Source organism: Rhinoraja longicauda, chromosome 18 (genome assembly GCF_053455715.1).
Source record: "Rhinoraja longicauda isolate Sanriku21f chromosome 18, sRhiLon1.1, whole genome shotgun sequence".
Lineage (NCBI taxonomy): Eukaryota > Metazoa > Chordata > Chondrichthyes > Rajiformes > Arhynchobatidae > Rhinoraja > Rhinoraja longicauda.
This window is the reverse complement of record NC_135970.1, coordinates 7,500,902-7,518,883: the sequence shown is the minus strand read 5'-3', so window position 1 is coordinate 7,518,883 and position 17,982 is coordinate 7,500,902. Positions and strand designations below refer to the sequence as shown.

The 17,982-nt window shown below is 51.3% G+C and overlaps 1 protein-coding gene across 1 annotated transcript; it reads left to right on the top strand.

Moving 5' to 3' along the window:
* Positions 1-2,702: 2,702 nt before the first annotated feature.
* On the top strand, positions 2,703-13,012 carry LOC144602055 (protein FAM180A-like). The gene is made up of 3 exons (XM_078414738.1): positions 2,703-2,903; positions 7,209-7,285; positions 12,643-13,012. Exons 1-3 carry the CDS (start codon positions 2,831-2,833, stop codon positions 12,976-12,978), a joined length of 486 nt encoding a protein of 161 aa, XP_078270864.1. The 5' UTR covers positions 2,703-2,830; the 3' UTR covers positions 12,979-13,012.
* The last annotated feature ends 4,970 nt before the right edge of the window (positions 13,013-17,982 follow it).

Below are 17,982 nucleotides of genomic sequence, written 5' to 3'. Positions count from 1 at the left end.
GTAAGATTTCCTCTCTCAGAGGATAGAGATTCTCTGGAACCCTATTCCTCAAGGGAGAAGCAGAATCTTGGAAATATTTATGGCATTGGTGGACAGATTCTTGATAAGCTCGGGGTGGGGACGTGGAGATGAAGTAATGGTCGTATCAGCCGTCTGCACGGTCCACTGGGCCCTGGTTCCCCCCCCCCCACTCCATGCTTGTCCACAGCTGGCTGTATCCTGATCACGTGCTCATCCTGATGCTTCTTCATCCTCATGATGTCGCGAGAGCCTCTGTCTCCCTCACCCTCAGTGTGTGCGCTCCAGACTACAACCACCCTCTGCATCAACAAATCCTTCCTCAGATCCATTCTAAAGTTGCAATTATAAGTGGAGACTGGAGAAGCTGGGTTTGTTTTCCCCAGAGCAGAGGAGGTGTGTTGTCCATCAGGGGACGATTATGGGAGGTGTAGAATGTGAGAAATGTTTCTCCACGGCAGAGACCCCTTTGAACATTAGTTGGGGGTGAAGAGTAAGAGGGCCCTGTACTGTGACACAGACAGTGTTTCACCCAGTGCAGCCTCTGTACAGTAACACAGACCAGAGCAGCCTCTGTACAGTAACACAGACCAGTGCAGGCTCTGTACAGTAACACAGACCAGTGCAGGCTCTGTACAGTAACACCGACCAGTGCAGGCTCTGTACAGTAACACTGACCAGTGCAGGCTCTGTACAGTAACACTGACCAGTGCAGGCTCTGTACAGTAACACTGACCAGTGCAGGCTCTGTACAGTAACACTGACCAGTGCAGGCTCTGTACAGTAACACTGACCAGTGCAGGCTCTGTACAGTAACACTGACCAGTGCAGGCTCTGTACTGTAACACTGACCAGTGCAGGCTCTGTACAGTAACACTGACCAGTGCAGGCTCTGTACTGTAACACTGACCAGTGCAGGCTCTGTACTGTAACACAGTCGGTATTGGTGCTGCTCGTGCCTCCACTACCGACGGCCAATGTTGAGTTAATCACCAGCAGACGGTGCACAGATGGGATGGACCAATTTCCACATTGGACGTGTCGCTGGCTGGCTGGTGGGAGGAACCGAGGTGATGCTGGAGCCAGGCCAGGATCTGGATGTGCACAGCATTGCTCCACAGCGCCAGGCCACCACTCCATGCCTCACAGTCTACAACACTCACACTCTTCCTTGGTTGTTAAATCATTGCTCTTTTATATTTATTTTCTCTCTCCATTTCAGCCTGAACCGAACCTTTCCAATAACAGTGCACCCCTTCCTGGCTCTCCCCACTCCCTCTCTCCCCACTCCCTCTCTCCCCACTCCCTCTCTCCCCACTCCCTCTCTCCCCACTCCCTCTCTCCCCACTCCCTCTCTCCCCACTCTCTCTCTCCCCACTTCCCACTCCCTGCCCACAATCTCTCTCTTCCCACACACTCTCTCCCCCCCCTGGATCACCACTCTCCCTCTCTCTCCCTCACACCTTCTACTCCACCACCTCTACCCTCCCCATCCCACACCTCCACGCCACTCTCCCCTCTCATGGCCTCCTTCTCCCTCCACCCTGTGTCCCTAAGCCCCTCTCTCCTCCACCAGCTGCATGGCTCCCAGCTGTGTCTGGGCCAGGGTCAGTTGCCAATTCTGCCTCCTGAGGCAGCTAAAGCTGAGGTGCTGCTGGAGCCACTGCCTCACGGAGGCAACATCTGGGTTCAATCCTGACCTCAGGTGCTGGATGCCATGTGTGTCTGTTGAAACATGCATGTGTGTACATTGTATAGGTGTATGTGTGTTTACATGTGCATCTGTATGCATGTGTGTGTGTGAGTGTGAGTGTGAGTGAGTGTGTGTGTGTGTGAGTGTGTGTGTGAGTGTGTGTGTGTGTGAGTGTGTGTGTGTTTGCATGTGTGTGTGTGAGTGTGTGTGAGTGTGTTTGTGAGTGTGTGTGTGTGTTTGCATGTGTGTATGTGTGTGTGTGTGAGTGAATGTGTGTGTATGCGTGTGTGCGTGTGCGTGTGTGAGTGTGTGTGTGTGTGTATGCGTGTGTGCGTGTGTGTGTGTGTGTGTGAGTGTGTGTGTGTGTGTATGCGTGTGTGTGTGTGTGTGTGTATGTGTGTGTGTGTGTGTGAGTGTGAGTGTGTGTGCGTGTGCGTGTGTGTGTGTGTGCATGTGCGTGTGCATGTGTGCGTGTGAGTGTGATGTGTGTGTGTGTGTGAGTGCGTGCGTACGTGCGTGCGTGCGTGTGTGTGGTTTGCACCTTCTCCCTGTGACCGTGTGGGTTTATCCCGGGTGCTCCACTTACTCCCATCCCACATCCTAGAGACCAACAGGTCGGTGGGTTAAATGGCCGCTGTACGTTGCCTGTGAAGGGTGGGTGAGTGGTAAAACCCAAGGGGGAGTTGATGAAAATGTGAGGAAAATAAAGTAAGATGTGTGAATGGGTGCGTGGTGGCCGGTACAGACACGATGGGCTGAAGGGCCTGGTTCTGGCATAATGACTCTGGCACGATTTATGTTGTTGTCTAGAATTCCTATTGTGATGAATAAAATCGTTTTCCAATTACTTTCCATGGTCAGCTGCCCATCTCCGGTATACAGTTGCTAAGGTCTTGAGGCTGCCAGATGGCATGGCAGATTAGTTATTGGCAGCAGATTTGAGAGAGACACAGGAACCCCTAATCCTTGCCAGACCCTGGTCCTCAATCCCAGCCCGGGCTGACTGCTGCATAACTCGGCTTTGATTCCCAGTGAAGGAATGTGCCAACAAGTCAGCGAGAGGCAACAGAGAGGAGCAGGGATATTTGGGAGAGCAGCAGGGGCCAGGACTCGCAGAGGATGAGGATGGGGGTGAGACAGCGTGGGTCGCTGGTCATCTCTCTCTCGGTGATCGTACGGCTCAGCATCGCAGGTGAGTTGCCCCACGCTGTGTGGCCTGACTTCACCACCGCCGCTCCAGCTTACCCGTCCGCGTGATGTGGGGGCCCACGTCCCACGTCAGCATCCATTGCCCAATGTTGGGCGCTCTGCAGATGGCATTGGTGAGATTCCCTGTGGAGCTGCTGCAGAGCCCCAGGCTGAAGGTGCCCCCACACTGGTGCTGGCGAGGAGCTCCATCCTTTCACTGTCCAGACGCATTTATATTTTCCTACAGGACACAGACCCAGACGTTTTTATTGTGTGGGAAGGAACGGCAGATGCTGGATTACACAGAAGATAGACACAAAATGCTGGAGTAACTCAGCGGCACAGGCAGGATCTCTGGACCCATTTCTTCTCTCCAGAGATGCTGCCAGTCCCGCTGAGTTACTCCAGCATTTGGTGTGTCTATCTTCAGATGCTTTTATTTATTTGTTAGTCTAATAGTTCCCTCGTTACCACACGGAGATGAATGTTTAATTGCTGACTCATTTTCCTCAGGGGATTCAAATTGCCCGGCTGCTGAGGGTAGGACATGTATGTACCTGGGTCATAGACCCTACCCCAGACATGTATGTACCTGGGTCATAGACCCATCCCCGGACATGTATGTACCTGGGTCATAGACTCATCCCCGGACATGTATGTACCTGGGTCATAGACCCAGCCCCGGACATGTATGTACCTGGGTCATAGACCCATCCCCGGACATGTATGTACCTGGGTCATAGACCCTACCCCAGACATGTATGTACCTGGGTCATAGACCCATCCCTGGACATGTATGTACCTGGGTCATAGACTCATCCCCGGACATGTATGTACCTGGGTCATAGACCCAGCCCCGGACATGTATGTACCTGGGTCATAGACTCATCCCCGGACATGTATGTACCTGGGTCATAGACCCAACCCTGGACATGTATGTACTGGGTCATAGACCCCGCCCCCAGGGTTGATCAGCAAACAATAAGGTTCCTCATTAACCCATTCAATTATTAATTTAAATATTAATTTGACTATTTTATTCCCATTTCAAAACAGGTGGTATTCAAGCTTGAGTCACTGACTATACCCCATCCACTAATTACCAAGAGTTTTTACCTATAGTACAAATCACATTTAGCCACCTGCTTTAACTCAATTGATGCACCAGCATTGTTTCCTGACAGACCAGCATTAACCACAGTGTACATTTGTCCACCTCTGTCAATTACTGACAACACTTAACCATGAAGGCTGAGTGCGGGTTGCATTCAGCCATTGACAGTGATGACAGTTATTACTGTGGGTATTTTTTCACTCACATTAATAGCTGTGTTTATTCATTACTGACAGATTTACAGCATGTTGCTGTGGCTTTGCTGGGGTATTGTAGACAGACCGATATTGACCCCCCTAGGGGTATTAATAAGTGAGGGATTAATCCCCACCACTGTTTGCACACACTGCGTGGTGTAGACCAGTGCAAACAGTGGTGGGGATTAATCCCCACTGTTTGCACACACTGCGTGGTGTAGACCAGTGCAAACAGTGGTGGGGATTAATCCCCACTGTTTGCACACACTGCGTGGTGTAGACCAGTGCAAACAGTGGTGGGGATTAATCCCCACTGTTTGCACACACTGCGTGGTGTAGACCAGTGCAAACAGTGGTGGGGATTAATCCCCACTGTTTGCACACACTGCGTGGTGTAGACCAGTGCAAACAGTGGTGGGGATTAATCCCCACTGTTTGCACACACTGCGTGGTGTAGACCAGTGCAAACAGTGGTGGGGATTAATCCCTCACTTATTAATACCCCTAGGTCTTCAACAACTGACTGTCATCAGGAATGACAGATTGAGATTTGGCATGTCCTCAAATACTCCCTTGAACTTCTACAGGTAGACAGTAGAGCACAGTGACTGTTTGCGTTGTGGCCTGGTTCAGCAACTTAAGCACCCAGGACGAAGAAAATTGCAAAAAGTGGTGAACACTGCCCAGTCCAACACGGGCACTGACCTCCCCACCATCGAAGGGATCTACAGAAGTTGCTGCCTCAAAAAGGCAGCCAGCATCATCAGAGACCCACGCCACCCTGGCCGGACTCTCATTTCACTCCTCCCATTGGGAAGATAGTATAGGAGCCTGCAAACTGTAACATCCGGGTTCAGGAACACTGCAACCTCCAAATAAGCTCTGACCTACAGAGACTTGAGGATATAGTTTTTGTCTTTGCACTATTATTATTTGTTTGCTTTTTTATATACTGAACTTTTTTGTTGTTTCTTATGGTGTTAACAGAGTACTGTTTATATGTCTGTTCTACTGCAGGTATGAATTTCATTATGAATTTCATGGGAAACACACTTGACAGTCATGATCGTGCTGAATGGCAGCGCAGACCCACACTTTGTTGGGGTTCTTGCCAGTCCCAGACAAAAAGCTCGGTCAGTTTATGTGCAGCTTTGGAAAGAGACTTTGATCCTCCTCTCTGTTCTCCACACGGTTTGTCCAAATGACACCAGCACCACAAGGGCAGCAGTGGCTTCATTCGATCAGGATCAACGACCTCCTGAAATCAGCAACCATTTGCTGTTGCAAGGCAGAGTTTTGTGTCTGTCACCACTTCCACGTGTCATCCAGTAACCTACATAGAGGTCAGGCAGCCTGCAGCTCTGTTAGGCTCGTTTTGCTGGTGCTTTGCCATTCTCCTGAATGCTTTCCCACCTCATCCCATATCCAGGTTTTGTAGCAGCACAGATACAACTGTCTTCCCTCAACTGTAGTCCTGCTTCTCAAAAACACCGATGCACACCTTCTAGATTCCCACCTCTTTCCCACATTCAAGACATCACATCCTTATAGTGGTTTACATCCGACAACAAACTATCCATTATTCACCAGTCAATGGACAGATCTGTTGCAATCCCAGATGACAGGTTGCTACATTGTTAACTTTGAACACTCTCCTGAAACTTTGTCTAACTCAATCTGCAGGAAACCATGTCAAGGGCCGTGAAGACATGTGCTCTCACGCACGCCTTATCCCCGATTCCTCTGCTCTCTTAGTTGATGTCAGCTTATAACATTCTTAGGGAATGGGAATCATCTGACCTAGCACAAGACTGACTGGAGCAGCCCAGCCACAAATCTCAAACAGTTTAAGGATACCTGAAGATAGACACAAAAAGCTGGAGTAACTCAGCGGACCAGGCAGCATCTCTGGAGAAAAGGAATAGGCGACGTTTCCAATTGGAGCCCATTTTCAGATTTAAATTAGAGGGGTGGCGGGGGGGGGGGGGGGGGAGGGGGGGGATAAACTGGAGGCGTGAGAAGGCCAGAACATATCAGGGGCAGCAACAGATAACTTCAGGAAGGGTGGAGCCCACAATGGCCTTTTGTTGGCTGGGGAAGATGAGCTGATGAGAGGGACACATGGGTGGGGTGGGGGAATGGGGTGAGAGAGGGGAAGGGAGGGAATACTGGAGTTACTTGAAATAAGAGAAATTAAGGATACATGGGACGTGGATCACATCGTCTTTAACTTGTCCCAAACACTTTCCTTTAAACTGAAAGGTATGGGTACCATTGATGGGGTTCTAATGCTGCTCAACACTCTGTTTTCTTCTTCTCTTGTTCGGCAGAGGCCAGCAATGGGTTTTTTTTAATCAATTCCTATATCTTACACCCAGAGGTGAGAGAGATTGGTGGCCTTGTACTGCAACTGCAGTGATAAAATGCTGCATTCTTTTAACAGATCCTTAGCTGTGCAACCAGTGGGTGAATTGGCCAATGTCGATTGTCCTGTTGAGTGGTAGGAGAATTGGGGGGGGGGGGGGGAGAGAGTTGATGGGGATGCAAGCGAAAGGAAGGGACTGGTGCAGATGGAGGCTTAATGGGCAGTGCGGATGTGGTGGGTCGAAGGGCCTGTTTCCCTGGTCTACAAGAGTCCATGTCTCCATCACACCACCAAAGGGATCCATAGCTCCCATTCTGGCCATTTGGATCAGCCGCCAGTGCCTCCCGCGACCTGTTGTGTACAACTCAGGGCAGGAGATCATTTGTTGGCTGTGACACCGCGAATCAGAGCCACACAGAGCAACAGCACTGACTCACTGCTAAACCGCCCAACACACCACCAGATCTCACTGTTGCAACAAGACTTCTCATTATTAAACTCCAGTGACCCTCCAAACTCTCAATGGTGCCATCCAGTGTCGGTGCAACAGTGTGCACTAGTACCGGTCACCCGAGGTTATCAAACGAATTAGCTTCATGTACACTGTGAATGCTCTCTGCTGTTTGATTGCAGGTTCAGTTTGGACACAACACCAACAAGCAAGAAGTATTTTTCTTCAGGATGCTTCAGACCCCTTCCTGCTGTACGAGGTAAAGTCCTTCAGTTTCTATAGTGAGACCATGTCAAGAGTAAACAGACAGATACAGGCACATGCAAGCACGAGGAAGCATCAGACTGGCACTGGCACTGGCACTGGCACTGGCACTGGCACTGGCACTGGCACTGGCACTGGCACTGGCACTGGCACTGGCACAGGCACAGGCACGCGCGCACACACACACACACACTGTTACACTCATGGAGGGTCACACAGACTGCCACACTCATGGACTGCCACACTAGTGGACAGTCACACTCATAGCAATTTACACTCATGGAGAGTCACACTCAGACTGACACACTTGTGGACAGTCACACTAGTGGACAGTCGCATACAGCTGCAATCACAGGCAGTCGCACCCAGTCACCATAGTGGTCAGTCACGCACACACAGTCACAGACAGCCGCACACAGTCACAGACACACTTGTGAACAGTAACACACAGACAGTTACACTTGTGGACAGTCACACTAGTGGACAGTCACACACACACAAATAGTCACAGTCAAACTCACAGACAGTTACAGACAGTCACACTTACAATCACACTTGTGAACATTCGCACCCATGGACTGTCACACTCACAGATCCACACACACGGAGAGTCACACTCATAGACGGTCACACTCACAGATCCACACACACGGAGAGTCACACTCGTGGACAGTTACACTCACATACAGTCACACTCTCAGACCTTCACATTCAGTATTGACAGTCTGTTTTCACAGACCACTTTGCACTCAGCCACGGACACATTATGCTCCATCCTTTGCTCGACTGTGGGAGTGTGAGCCCAGGACTGATGCCTGTGAAACCCTCCACTGGCTGATTGATTGTCCGGGAAGTTATCTTCTCGTTTCACCTGTCTGCTCTCCATCCTTTCATGAATACTCCACGCACATTAACATCTCTTGAACCCCCCCCCCCCCCCCGTGCCCTTATCTGATGCAAAACTTTGGCTTGGCAACTTCTCAATGGCCTTTTGAAACCATGTAAAATATAACATGCATCGGCTCCCCTCTCTGCAAAGAAAAACATTTCCTCTCTGCTTATCAAAAGGATTTTGCTGTTATAAAGCCACGCTGAGTTTGCTGATATCCTCTGGACTCTGTTAGCAGTTCCCCAGGAATGGGGACTGGCCTCTCCCCACCAAGCAAGGCCAGGCTCAGTGGATGTTACCCCCTTGTCCCCACCATCGAGCTGGGCACAACACCTGCCTTCCAATGTACTTATTCAGGTTCTCACTCCTGCACACAACCATCCTTGGAACATATCCAGTCACATCCAGCAGGCTTCAATCCTCTTAATTTCCTCATTACTTCCCTTTTACCGACATTAATCACTCTTTTTTTCACTATCATCACATCCCTGGGTTTCACTCCTTTGACAAGCCTTATGCACTGAAGACACATACAAACTGTTTATTTACTATCTGAAATATTTTCTTCTTCTGTGATATATTTTCTCCCAAAGCTCTCTGTTCTGAGGTTTACTATAACTCATGGCAATATTATAATCCTTTAATCTAAGACCAGCTGCAACCTCGTGAATTAGCCACAGATTTATCTCTTTTCCCTGGGGAACTTCATTTCTCAATGGCATGTACATTTACTGCGAGTTTATCAAATATTTCTTTCGGTGGTTGTGTTTGTGTGTCCATTGAAACATGCTTAATCTAATCTCCCCATCGACCTCGGTTAATACCAATACCTTTGGTTTTAATTCAGTCCAAGGCTGGACCAAAGTCCAAAACTGAATTGGAGTTATAGAATTATGGAAACTGTGATGACTTTTCGCTGAGATTATTAACTAACCCTGCCTCACACATACCGAAACAATCAAAGTCAGTCACTCGCAAGCATGTTCTCTGAAACACACATATGCCAAAACTCAAGGGATCACAGACAAACATAACAAGAGCACAGGGATCTACACACAGACACACAGAGACAGAGGGCACTCATCAGAAACACACGGCTGACATGTACACACAGGCTCACTGTCTGCATGGATATGTATATGCACTGACTCACTCACACCAACATCGATGCACAGAGACAAGCTTGCACTTCATAACATATACAAACTCACAGACAGTGAATCCGCAGACTTGCACACTGACATATGCTCACAATTGTACATATCCACAGACACACACACACACACACACACACTCACTCTTACACACACACACACACTCACTCTTAGAAACACAAGCTTAAAGACATGCTGAAGCACACACACGAATACGCACACACACACATATACACACACCTGCTCAAAGATGTGCATATCCACACACACCCACAATCACGCCTGCTCAGAGTGCAGACATCTGCACACCGACATACCGACATGCCCACAGACACACATTTGCTCATAAATGCATACCACACATAAACCCAATGGGCAATGTATACACAGACTTGCACAGGCTCCCACAGACAGACAAGCTACAGACCAACACCCACAGATATACACCAACACAAAGACAGGCTCACAAACAATCACACTCATGGAGCGACAAAGGCCAGAAACTTGCTTACATCATAAATGTGCATGGCCACACAGACCTGGGTACACACAGAGACTATCACAACCACAGGTACAGAATACTAGCCACAAAAAGCTAGAGTAACTCAGCGGGACAGGCAGCATTGAGACCCTTCACGGGAAATGTCACGGGAAAGGGAAACGAGAGATATAGACAATGATGTAGAGAGATATAGAACAATGAATGACAGATATGCAAAAAAGTTACGATGATAAAGGAAACAGGCCATGGTTAGTTGTTTGTTGGTTGAGAAAGAGAAACTGGTGCAACTTGGGTGGGGGAGGGATGGAGAGAGAGGGAATGCTGGGATTACTTGAAGTTACAGAAATCAATATTCATACCACTGGGCTGCAAGCTGCCCAAGCAAAATATGAGATGCTGTTCCTCCAATTTGCGTTTAGCCTCACTCTGACAATGGAGGAGGCCTAGGACCCTAGGACAAAAAGGTCGGTGTGGGAATGGGAATGAGAATTAACGTGTTTAGCAACCGGGAGACCAGGCGGACTGAGCGAAGGTGTTCAGCGAAACGATCGCCCAGTCTACATTTGGTCTCACCGAGGTATAAGAGTCCACATCTTGGGTGCAGGAGGTAGCACCGATGCAGTCGTCAATGTAATGGAGATAGAGCCAGTGTACGCCTGGAACAGGGATTGTTCAACGTACCCTACAAAGAGGCAGGCATAGCTAGGGCCCATGCTGGTGCCCACAGCCATGCCTTGGATTTGGAGGAAGTGGGAAGGAGCAGTTGTTGAGGGTGAGGAACAGCTCTGCTAGGCGGAGGAGAGTGTTAGTGGAGGGAAATTGGCTGGTTCTGAGGTCGAGGAAGATACAAAGGACTTCAAGACCTTCCCAATGGGGGATGAAGGTGATTAATAGTTACATCCAGACATGAATCAGCTGATACACATGCTCACAAAAACACACACATGTATGCTATAGATACACACGTGCACATCTGCACATAATCACAGGTAGAAGTACACACACACATATGCTCCATTACACAAGCACATGTTCACAGATTAAAACACACATCCACACACCCGGAGACAGTCACATACTGACACTCATTTTCACTCACAATTTGCACAGGCTCAAAAACAATACGCACTCACAAATACACACGGACAAACACACACGGACAAGTACACACGGACAAATACACACGGACAAACACACACGGCCAAACACATACGGACAAGTACACACAGACAAGTACACAAGGACAAATACACACGGACAAGTACACACGGACAAGTACACACGGACAAGTACACACGGACAAGTACACACGGACAAGTACACACGGACAAGTACACACGGACGAGTACATACAGACGAGTACACATGGATAAACACACATAGACAAATACACACGGACAAACACACACGGACAAGTACACACGGACAAGTACACACGGACAAGTACACACGGACAAACACACACGGACAAGTACAGACGGACAAGTACACACGGACAAGTACACACGGACAAACACACACGGACAAGTACAGACGGACAAGTACACACGGACAAGTACACATGGACAAACACACACGGACAAGTACACATGGACAAACACACACGGACAAATACACACGGACAAGTACACACGGACAAGTACACACGGACAAATACACATGGACAAACACACACGGACAAATACACATGGACAAACACACACGGACAAATACACACGGACAAGTACACATGGACAAATACACACGGACAAGTACATCCATGTTCACAGATACCCCCACCCCAAGTCACTGGATCACGAATGCACATAATCACAGACACACAGGCTCACCACACACACAGAAACACATGCTCACTCTCAGATACTCGCACATTGTCTATGTCAGTATTTTTGCAGCACATCCCATTCTATTAAACAAAGTAAAGATAGACACAAAACGCTGGAGTAACTCAGCGGGACAGGCAGGATCTCTGGGGAGAAGGAATGGGTGACGTTTCAGGGTCGAGACCCTTCTTCAGACTGAGTTACTCCAGCATTTTGTGTCTATCTTCGGTGTAAACCAGCATCTGCTGTTCTCTCCTACACTATTAAACAAATGATCAGTAATGTACTAAACGGAGTTTTTGGATAGTGCACTATTATTCAAGTTAAGCACAAAATGCTGGAGTAACTCAGCGAGACAGGCCGCATTTCTGGAGAGAAGGGATGGGTGACGTTTCGAGTTGAGACCCTTCTTCAGATTCTCAACTCAGCTATAAGGCAGTGCACTACATTTTACTTTATTTTACTGAAAATAGGTGTACGCTATTTTAATCGACTCAATCAATCCCCCAGAACGGAAAGGACGGTATTTTATTCAGTAAGATAATTTTTTCTGACACAGTGTACAGTATCATTAAAGCATTGCATGTGACCCTGGCTGACTGCACACAGTGTACTGATACATCCATCAAACCTGCACTGCAGCAAGCATGTGGACATGACGGATTTGACAAGGTGCACAGAGTGAGTGAGATACAGAAGCCGCCCATCACTGTGTAGCCTCTGTCTGTGGTATTTATTCACAGAATGTTGGAGTAACTCAGCAGGTCAGGCAGCATCTCAGGAGAGAAGGAATGGGTGACGACTGGGAGACTGAAGAAGGGTCTCGACCCGAAACGTCACCCATTCCTTCTCTCCTGAGATGCTGCCTGACCTGATGAGTTATTCCAGCATTTTGTGAATAAATACCTTCGATTTGTACCAGCATCTGCAGTTATTTTCTTACACATATAGCCTCTGTCTGTGTGATCGCTTCTGTTTCCTCAGTTCCTGTCGGGGGGTTTGGTGATCGGGGAGAACAACACGGTGACTCTGGAGGATGAGGAATTAGCTTCGACTCGCCCCGCCAAGGTCTTCCACAGGATAGTGAACGGGCGTGTTCCCAAAACTCCCCCCGCCATCGCCAACACCCTCGCCAACGTGCCGAGTCTGGGAGAGACACTGGAGATGGATAACTTCGAGCAGCTGCTGCTGGCGGCTGTCTACGCTGCCCACCGGGGGCGCCGCAGCGACCAGGACCACCGGCAACTTTGGGGCCGTCTCTTCTGCCAGCTGGTGGGCGCCGTGACCCACGACCTGAGCCGTCAGGTGGTGAGGTGTTAGACTCTCACCTGCTGCTCTGCCCTCCCCTCCACCCCCTCCCTCCCCTCCCCTCCAACCCTCCTCCCCTCCCCTCCACCCCCTCCCCTCCAACCCTCCCCCCCTCCCCTCCACCCCCTCCCTCCCCTCCCCACCAACCCTCCTCCCCTCCCCTCCACCCCCTCCCTCCCCTCCAACCCTCCTCCCCTCCCCTCCACCCCCTCCCCTCCACCCCCTCCCTCCCCTCCCCTCCAACCCTCCTCCCCTCCCCTCCACCCCCTCCCTCCCCTCCCCTCCAACCCTCCTCCCCTCCAACCCTCCTCCCCTCCCTCCCCTCCCCTCCAACCCTCCTCCCCTCCAACCCTCCTCCCCTCCCCTCCACCCCCTCCCTCCCCTCCCCTCCAACCCTCCTCCCCTCCAACCCTCCTCCCCTCCCCTCCACCCCCTCCCTCCCCTCCCCTCCAACCCCTCCCCTCCAACCCCTCCCCTCCAACCCCTCCCCTCCAACCCCTCCCCTCCAACCCCCTCCCCTCCAACCCCCTCCCCTCCAACCCCCTCCCCTCCAACCCCCTCCCCTCCATCCTCTCCCCTCCCCCTCCCCTCCAACCCTCCCCCCTCCAACCCTCCCCCCTCCCCTCCACTCCCTCCCCTCCACCCCCCTCCACTCCACCCCCCTCCCCTCCATCCTCCCTCCCCTCCATCCCCCCTCCCCTCCAGCCCCCTTCCCCTCCCCTCCAACCCTCATCCCCTCCCCTCCATCCTCTCCCCTCCCTCCCCCCTCCCCATCCCCCCTCCCCTCCATCCTCTCCCCTCCTTCCCCCCTCCCCTCCTTCCCCCCTCCCCTCCATCCCCCCTCCCCTCCAGCCCCTTCCCCTCCAACCCTCCTCCCTTCCATCTCCTTCCCCAGCCCCCCTCCCCTCCAGCCCCCCCTCCCCTCCCCTCCCCTCCACCCCCCCATCCCCTCCCCTTCCTCCCCTCCCCTCCACCCCCTCCCGTCCATACCCCTCTCCCCACCCCCACTCCCTTCCTACCCCTCCACCTCCCCCCTTCCCTACCAATGGCCGCACCTTCAACCAGTTATTAAAGTGTAGGAGCGACGCGGGAATTCAGGGATGGGATCGCTGGAAGTCTTCATCAAGCCGGGCTGGAAGTGTGGCGAGGGACAGTGTTCATGTCTTGTTTCAGGAGTATGTATTGGGTCTGGGAGCTGATACCAGTGTGGGTATTAGTTTATGATTGTCACATGTACCGAGATGCAGTGAAAAACATAGCTTGCTCTCCAGTCAAATTATCCGATACGAATACATCGAGGGAGTGCAAAGGAGAAAGGAAACACGACGCAGATTATAGTGTTAGAGTTGTCGAGAAAGTGCGGATAAAAAAAAGTGCAAGGGGTGCAATTCAGTAGATGGGGGGAATAAAACCACAAAGTGTTGGACGAACACAGCGGGCCTGGCAGAATCTCTGGAGAACATGGATAGGGTTGGGACTCTTCGTCAGACTGATTATTGTGGCGGACAGAAAGATGGGAACAACAAGATGGGGGCGGGACAAAGCGTGGCAAGTGGTAGTTGGATAAGGTGACGACCCTTGGTCTCACTATATCAGCGGTTAGTGGTTACAGGAGCCGAGGCAGAGAGAGTGGGGCAGGGGGCTGCCCTGTGCAACTCTGCATCTCCTCACTTCAGCCAATTAGTCTCTCCAAGCACACACCCACGTACAGCCTTGTGCTCTCTCTCTCCACCCTCTGCACTGTAAGACTGCTTCCCTGCCCTGCCCTGCCCTGCTGATGTGGCAGCACTGTATCGCTGCAGGGCATGAGAGTGGCGCCCAACCAGCCAGCCAGCCAGCCAGCCTCCCCCTGCGCCTCTCCCCCTCCCTCTGAGTTCGCTGTAGCCGCTCGTACACATCAGGCTGCATGTTGCCTGGTAACTGGTTGCTTCCATTGTGTTTAGTCGAGGGTTTTAGAGCTTTACACTCCTCGTAAATCTGTTTGTTATGCACACCTAATGTAACGACAAAGGTCACCAAGCCTTTCGTCTGGATTCAATCTTCCTTCACTCCTCACACACACTGTAAAACACTTTCTGACTTTTATATCAACAACTTTGGAACTACTTCACCAACTGACTATAAACCACTCCGGGTCATTCCTCGGTCAGGAACGGTTCTGTGTAAATATACGTTCTTTTTCTTTCAAGCCAAGACATTCCACAGTTCCCTCACCAGCATAATTTAACTCACACAGCCAGTCTCTCTTGATATTTGTCTGGCATGAAGGGGTGCCAGTGGGGGTATTGGGGCTGAGGGGCAAGTGACGAACGACTGAGGGGCAAGTGAGAGAAGGGTTGCTGGGGTAATGGGAATGAGGGTGAATGAGAGAGGTTGCTGGGGTAATGGGGCTGAGGGGCAAGTGAGGATCGACTGAAGGGCAAGTGAGAGAAGGGTTGCTGGGGTAATGGGAATGAGGGTGAATGAGAGAGGGGTTGCTGGGCACGAGGAGGTGGGGGGATGGGTGAGTGAGGGAGGGTCCTGGGAAAAGAGGGACTGCAAGAGTAATGGGAATGAGGGGTGAATGAGGGAGGGACTGGGGTAATCAGGGTGAGGGTCAGCTGGGTAATGGGAATGAGGGGCAAGGGAGGGATTGCTGATATAATGGCAGGAGCAATGTAAGGACTGCAGGAATAGTGTGAGTGCAGGAGGGTGAGTGAGGGACTGGGAGGTAATGTGGGTGATGGGTGAAGGAAGGCACTGCTGGGGTAACGGGAGTGAAGGGCGAGAGAGGGACGGCTGGTAATTGGAGGGAGGGGCGAGGGAGGAACTGCCAGTGGAGTTAATGGGAGTGAGAGGGAAGTGGGGACTTTCAGGGGGTAACGGAAAATGGGGACTAATAGTTGCGGAACAACATTTACATTTAGTTGAAAATTTTAATATTTCCAAAGAACACCAAGTGCTGGAGTAACCGACTAAGCAAGGGCCGGTGACGGCAATATGAAAGGTAATATTGGCAAATCTTGATGGTGATGGTCCATCTGTGGAGATCCCAGACACATGATAATGTCACTGACCAAAGGCTTTGGCAAGGACGGGTTCTGGAACTGCTCTCAACGTGCTGAAGGGCTGGGTCACTTGGGTTGAAGCACTGTGATTGAGTCACAAATCAAATGTGGAGGTGGAATCTGGGTGCAGAAGAGGTTAAATTCAGAGAAAGTGTCTGCAGGGAGAGAAGTCTGGACTGCAGGAGGCTGCAGAGGTGGGAGTCTGTCACAGAACAATACCCTTCCATATCTCTGTCTCACTCTCCCTTGACTTGCAGTCTGTAGAAGGGTCTCCACCCAAAACGTCACCCATTCCTTCTCTCCAGAGATGCTGCCTGACCAGACTCCAGCATTTTGTGTCTATCTTCGGTGGAAACCACCATCTACAGTTCCTACACAGAACAATACAGCATAAGCACAGGCCCCTCGTCCACAATGTCTGTGCTGTACATGATGCCAAAACCAACTCTTACCTGCCTGCACTTAATCCGTACCCCTCCATTCCCTACATGTCCAGCAGATGTGCAGTCAAAGATTACAATTTTACACCGGTCTTTGGACCACTGCAGTTCAGCAGTTCCGATGGGATATAGAGAGGAAGAGACTCCACAGTTTAGTTTAGTTTAGAGATAGTTTAGTTTAGAGCGCGGAAACAGGACCTTCGGCCCACCGGGCGATGGCCGCACATTAATGTGCGATCCCCGCACATTAACACTATCCTACACCCACTAGAGACACTTTTTCATTTACCAAGCCAATTCACCAACAAACCTGTAGGTCTTTGGAGTGTGGGAGTAAACCGAAGATCTCGGAAAAAAACCCACGCAGGTCACTGGAAGAACGTACAAACTCCGTACAGACAGCACCCGTAGTCAGGATCGAACCCGGGTCTCCGGCGCTGCATTCGCTGCAAGGCAGCAACTCTACCGCTGCGCCACCTGTAGGATGGTGCATCTTTTGGATTAATTAATTTTTGGGAATTAAATCTCCCAATATTCCCAACCGTAAAATGTCATCACTTAAAGCAGTTCATTGAGTTAGTCGTTTGATAGAAAGAATAGGTTGGAAGGCGCCAGTAACTCAATGGTGTCCCGGGAATGCCAGCCACAGGGGGGCGACACCTGCCCGTCCGCTGGGAATGCGAGAGCTCGCAGCCGAGGTCCGCTGCTGCCATCTGCTGGCCAGGGCTGCGGCTGACGGGGAATGTGTGTGGAAAGGGTGAGCAGTGGAGAGACGCTCCAGCTCTGGACATCACGGGTTAATAATACGGGCTCGCACATTTAACACGGGGGTCAGGCGCTGCAGAGGGTGATGAGTCTTTGAAAGCAGAGGCCGTGGGTGGCTGTGAGGCAGGGGGAGACCTAATAAGCAGGGGGTGAGAAGTTATAACCAAGATAGACATAACAAGCTGGAGTAAGTCAGCGGGTCAGGCAGCATCTCTGGAGGAAGGGAAGAGCTGACGTTTTGGGTCGACAGCCTTCTTCAGATTTATCACCGGCTGACGGGACCGTGAGTCGCGGGCGTTACAAACGAGCCCTGGTCTCGCTGAATAGCGGGGAAGTGGTACTGAGGTCAATATTGGACCAGCCCCGGTCTGACGGAATGGTAGGACAGGGCTGACGGGCCGAATGCCAGCTCCAGCGGGATCCGACTCGGGACACCGAGGGCGACGCGCGGACTGGGCGGCCGGGATGACCCCGACTCTGGCACCAACCCAGCCGCATGTCCCTGGCCCATCCCGTGCGGCCCGGGGGCGCTGGACGCGGAGCCGGTGGAGATTGGGGGTGGGAGAGGGGGTTGCAGGTCGTTGTCAACGCCTCCTCCTCTCGGGGAACTGGGTGCTGCCTGGACCGGGGAGGGTGGCAGCCGGGGAAGGGGTGAGGTGTCCCGGCCGTCTGAGGGGCACGGAGCAGCAGATTCTCCAGCGACACCGAGACCTGGTGCGGGGGGAGTGCAGGACGAGCCAGGACCGGTACCCGGGACCCTCTCC

Excerpts from the sequence above, each read along its gene's own strand:
- LOC144602055 (XM_078414738.1), top strand. The coding sequence starts at position 2,831 with ATGAGGATGGGGGTGAGACAGCGTGGGTCGCTGGTCATCTCTCTCTCG. Across the intron at positions 2,904-7,208 it reads CGTACGGCTCAGCATCGCAG|GTTCAGTTTGGACACAACAC; the intron begins GTGAGTTGCCCC and ends GTTTGATTGCAG. Across the intron at positions 7,286-12,642 it reads ACCCCTTCCTGCTGTACGAG|TTCCTGTCGGGGGGTTTGGT; the intron begins GTAAAGTCCTTC and ends CTGTTTCCTCAG.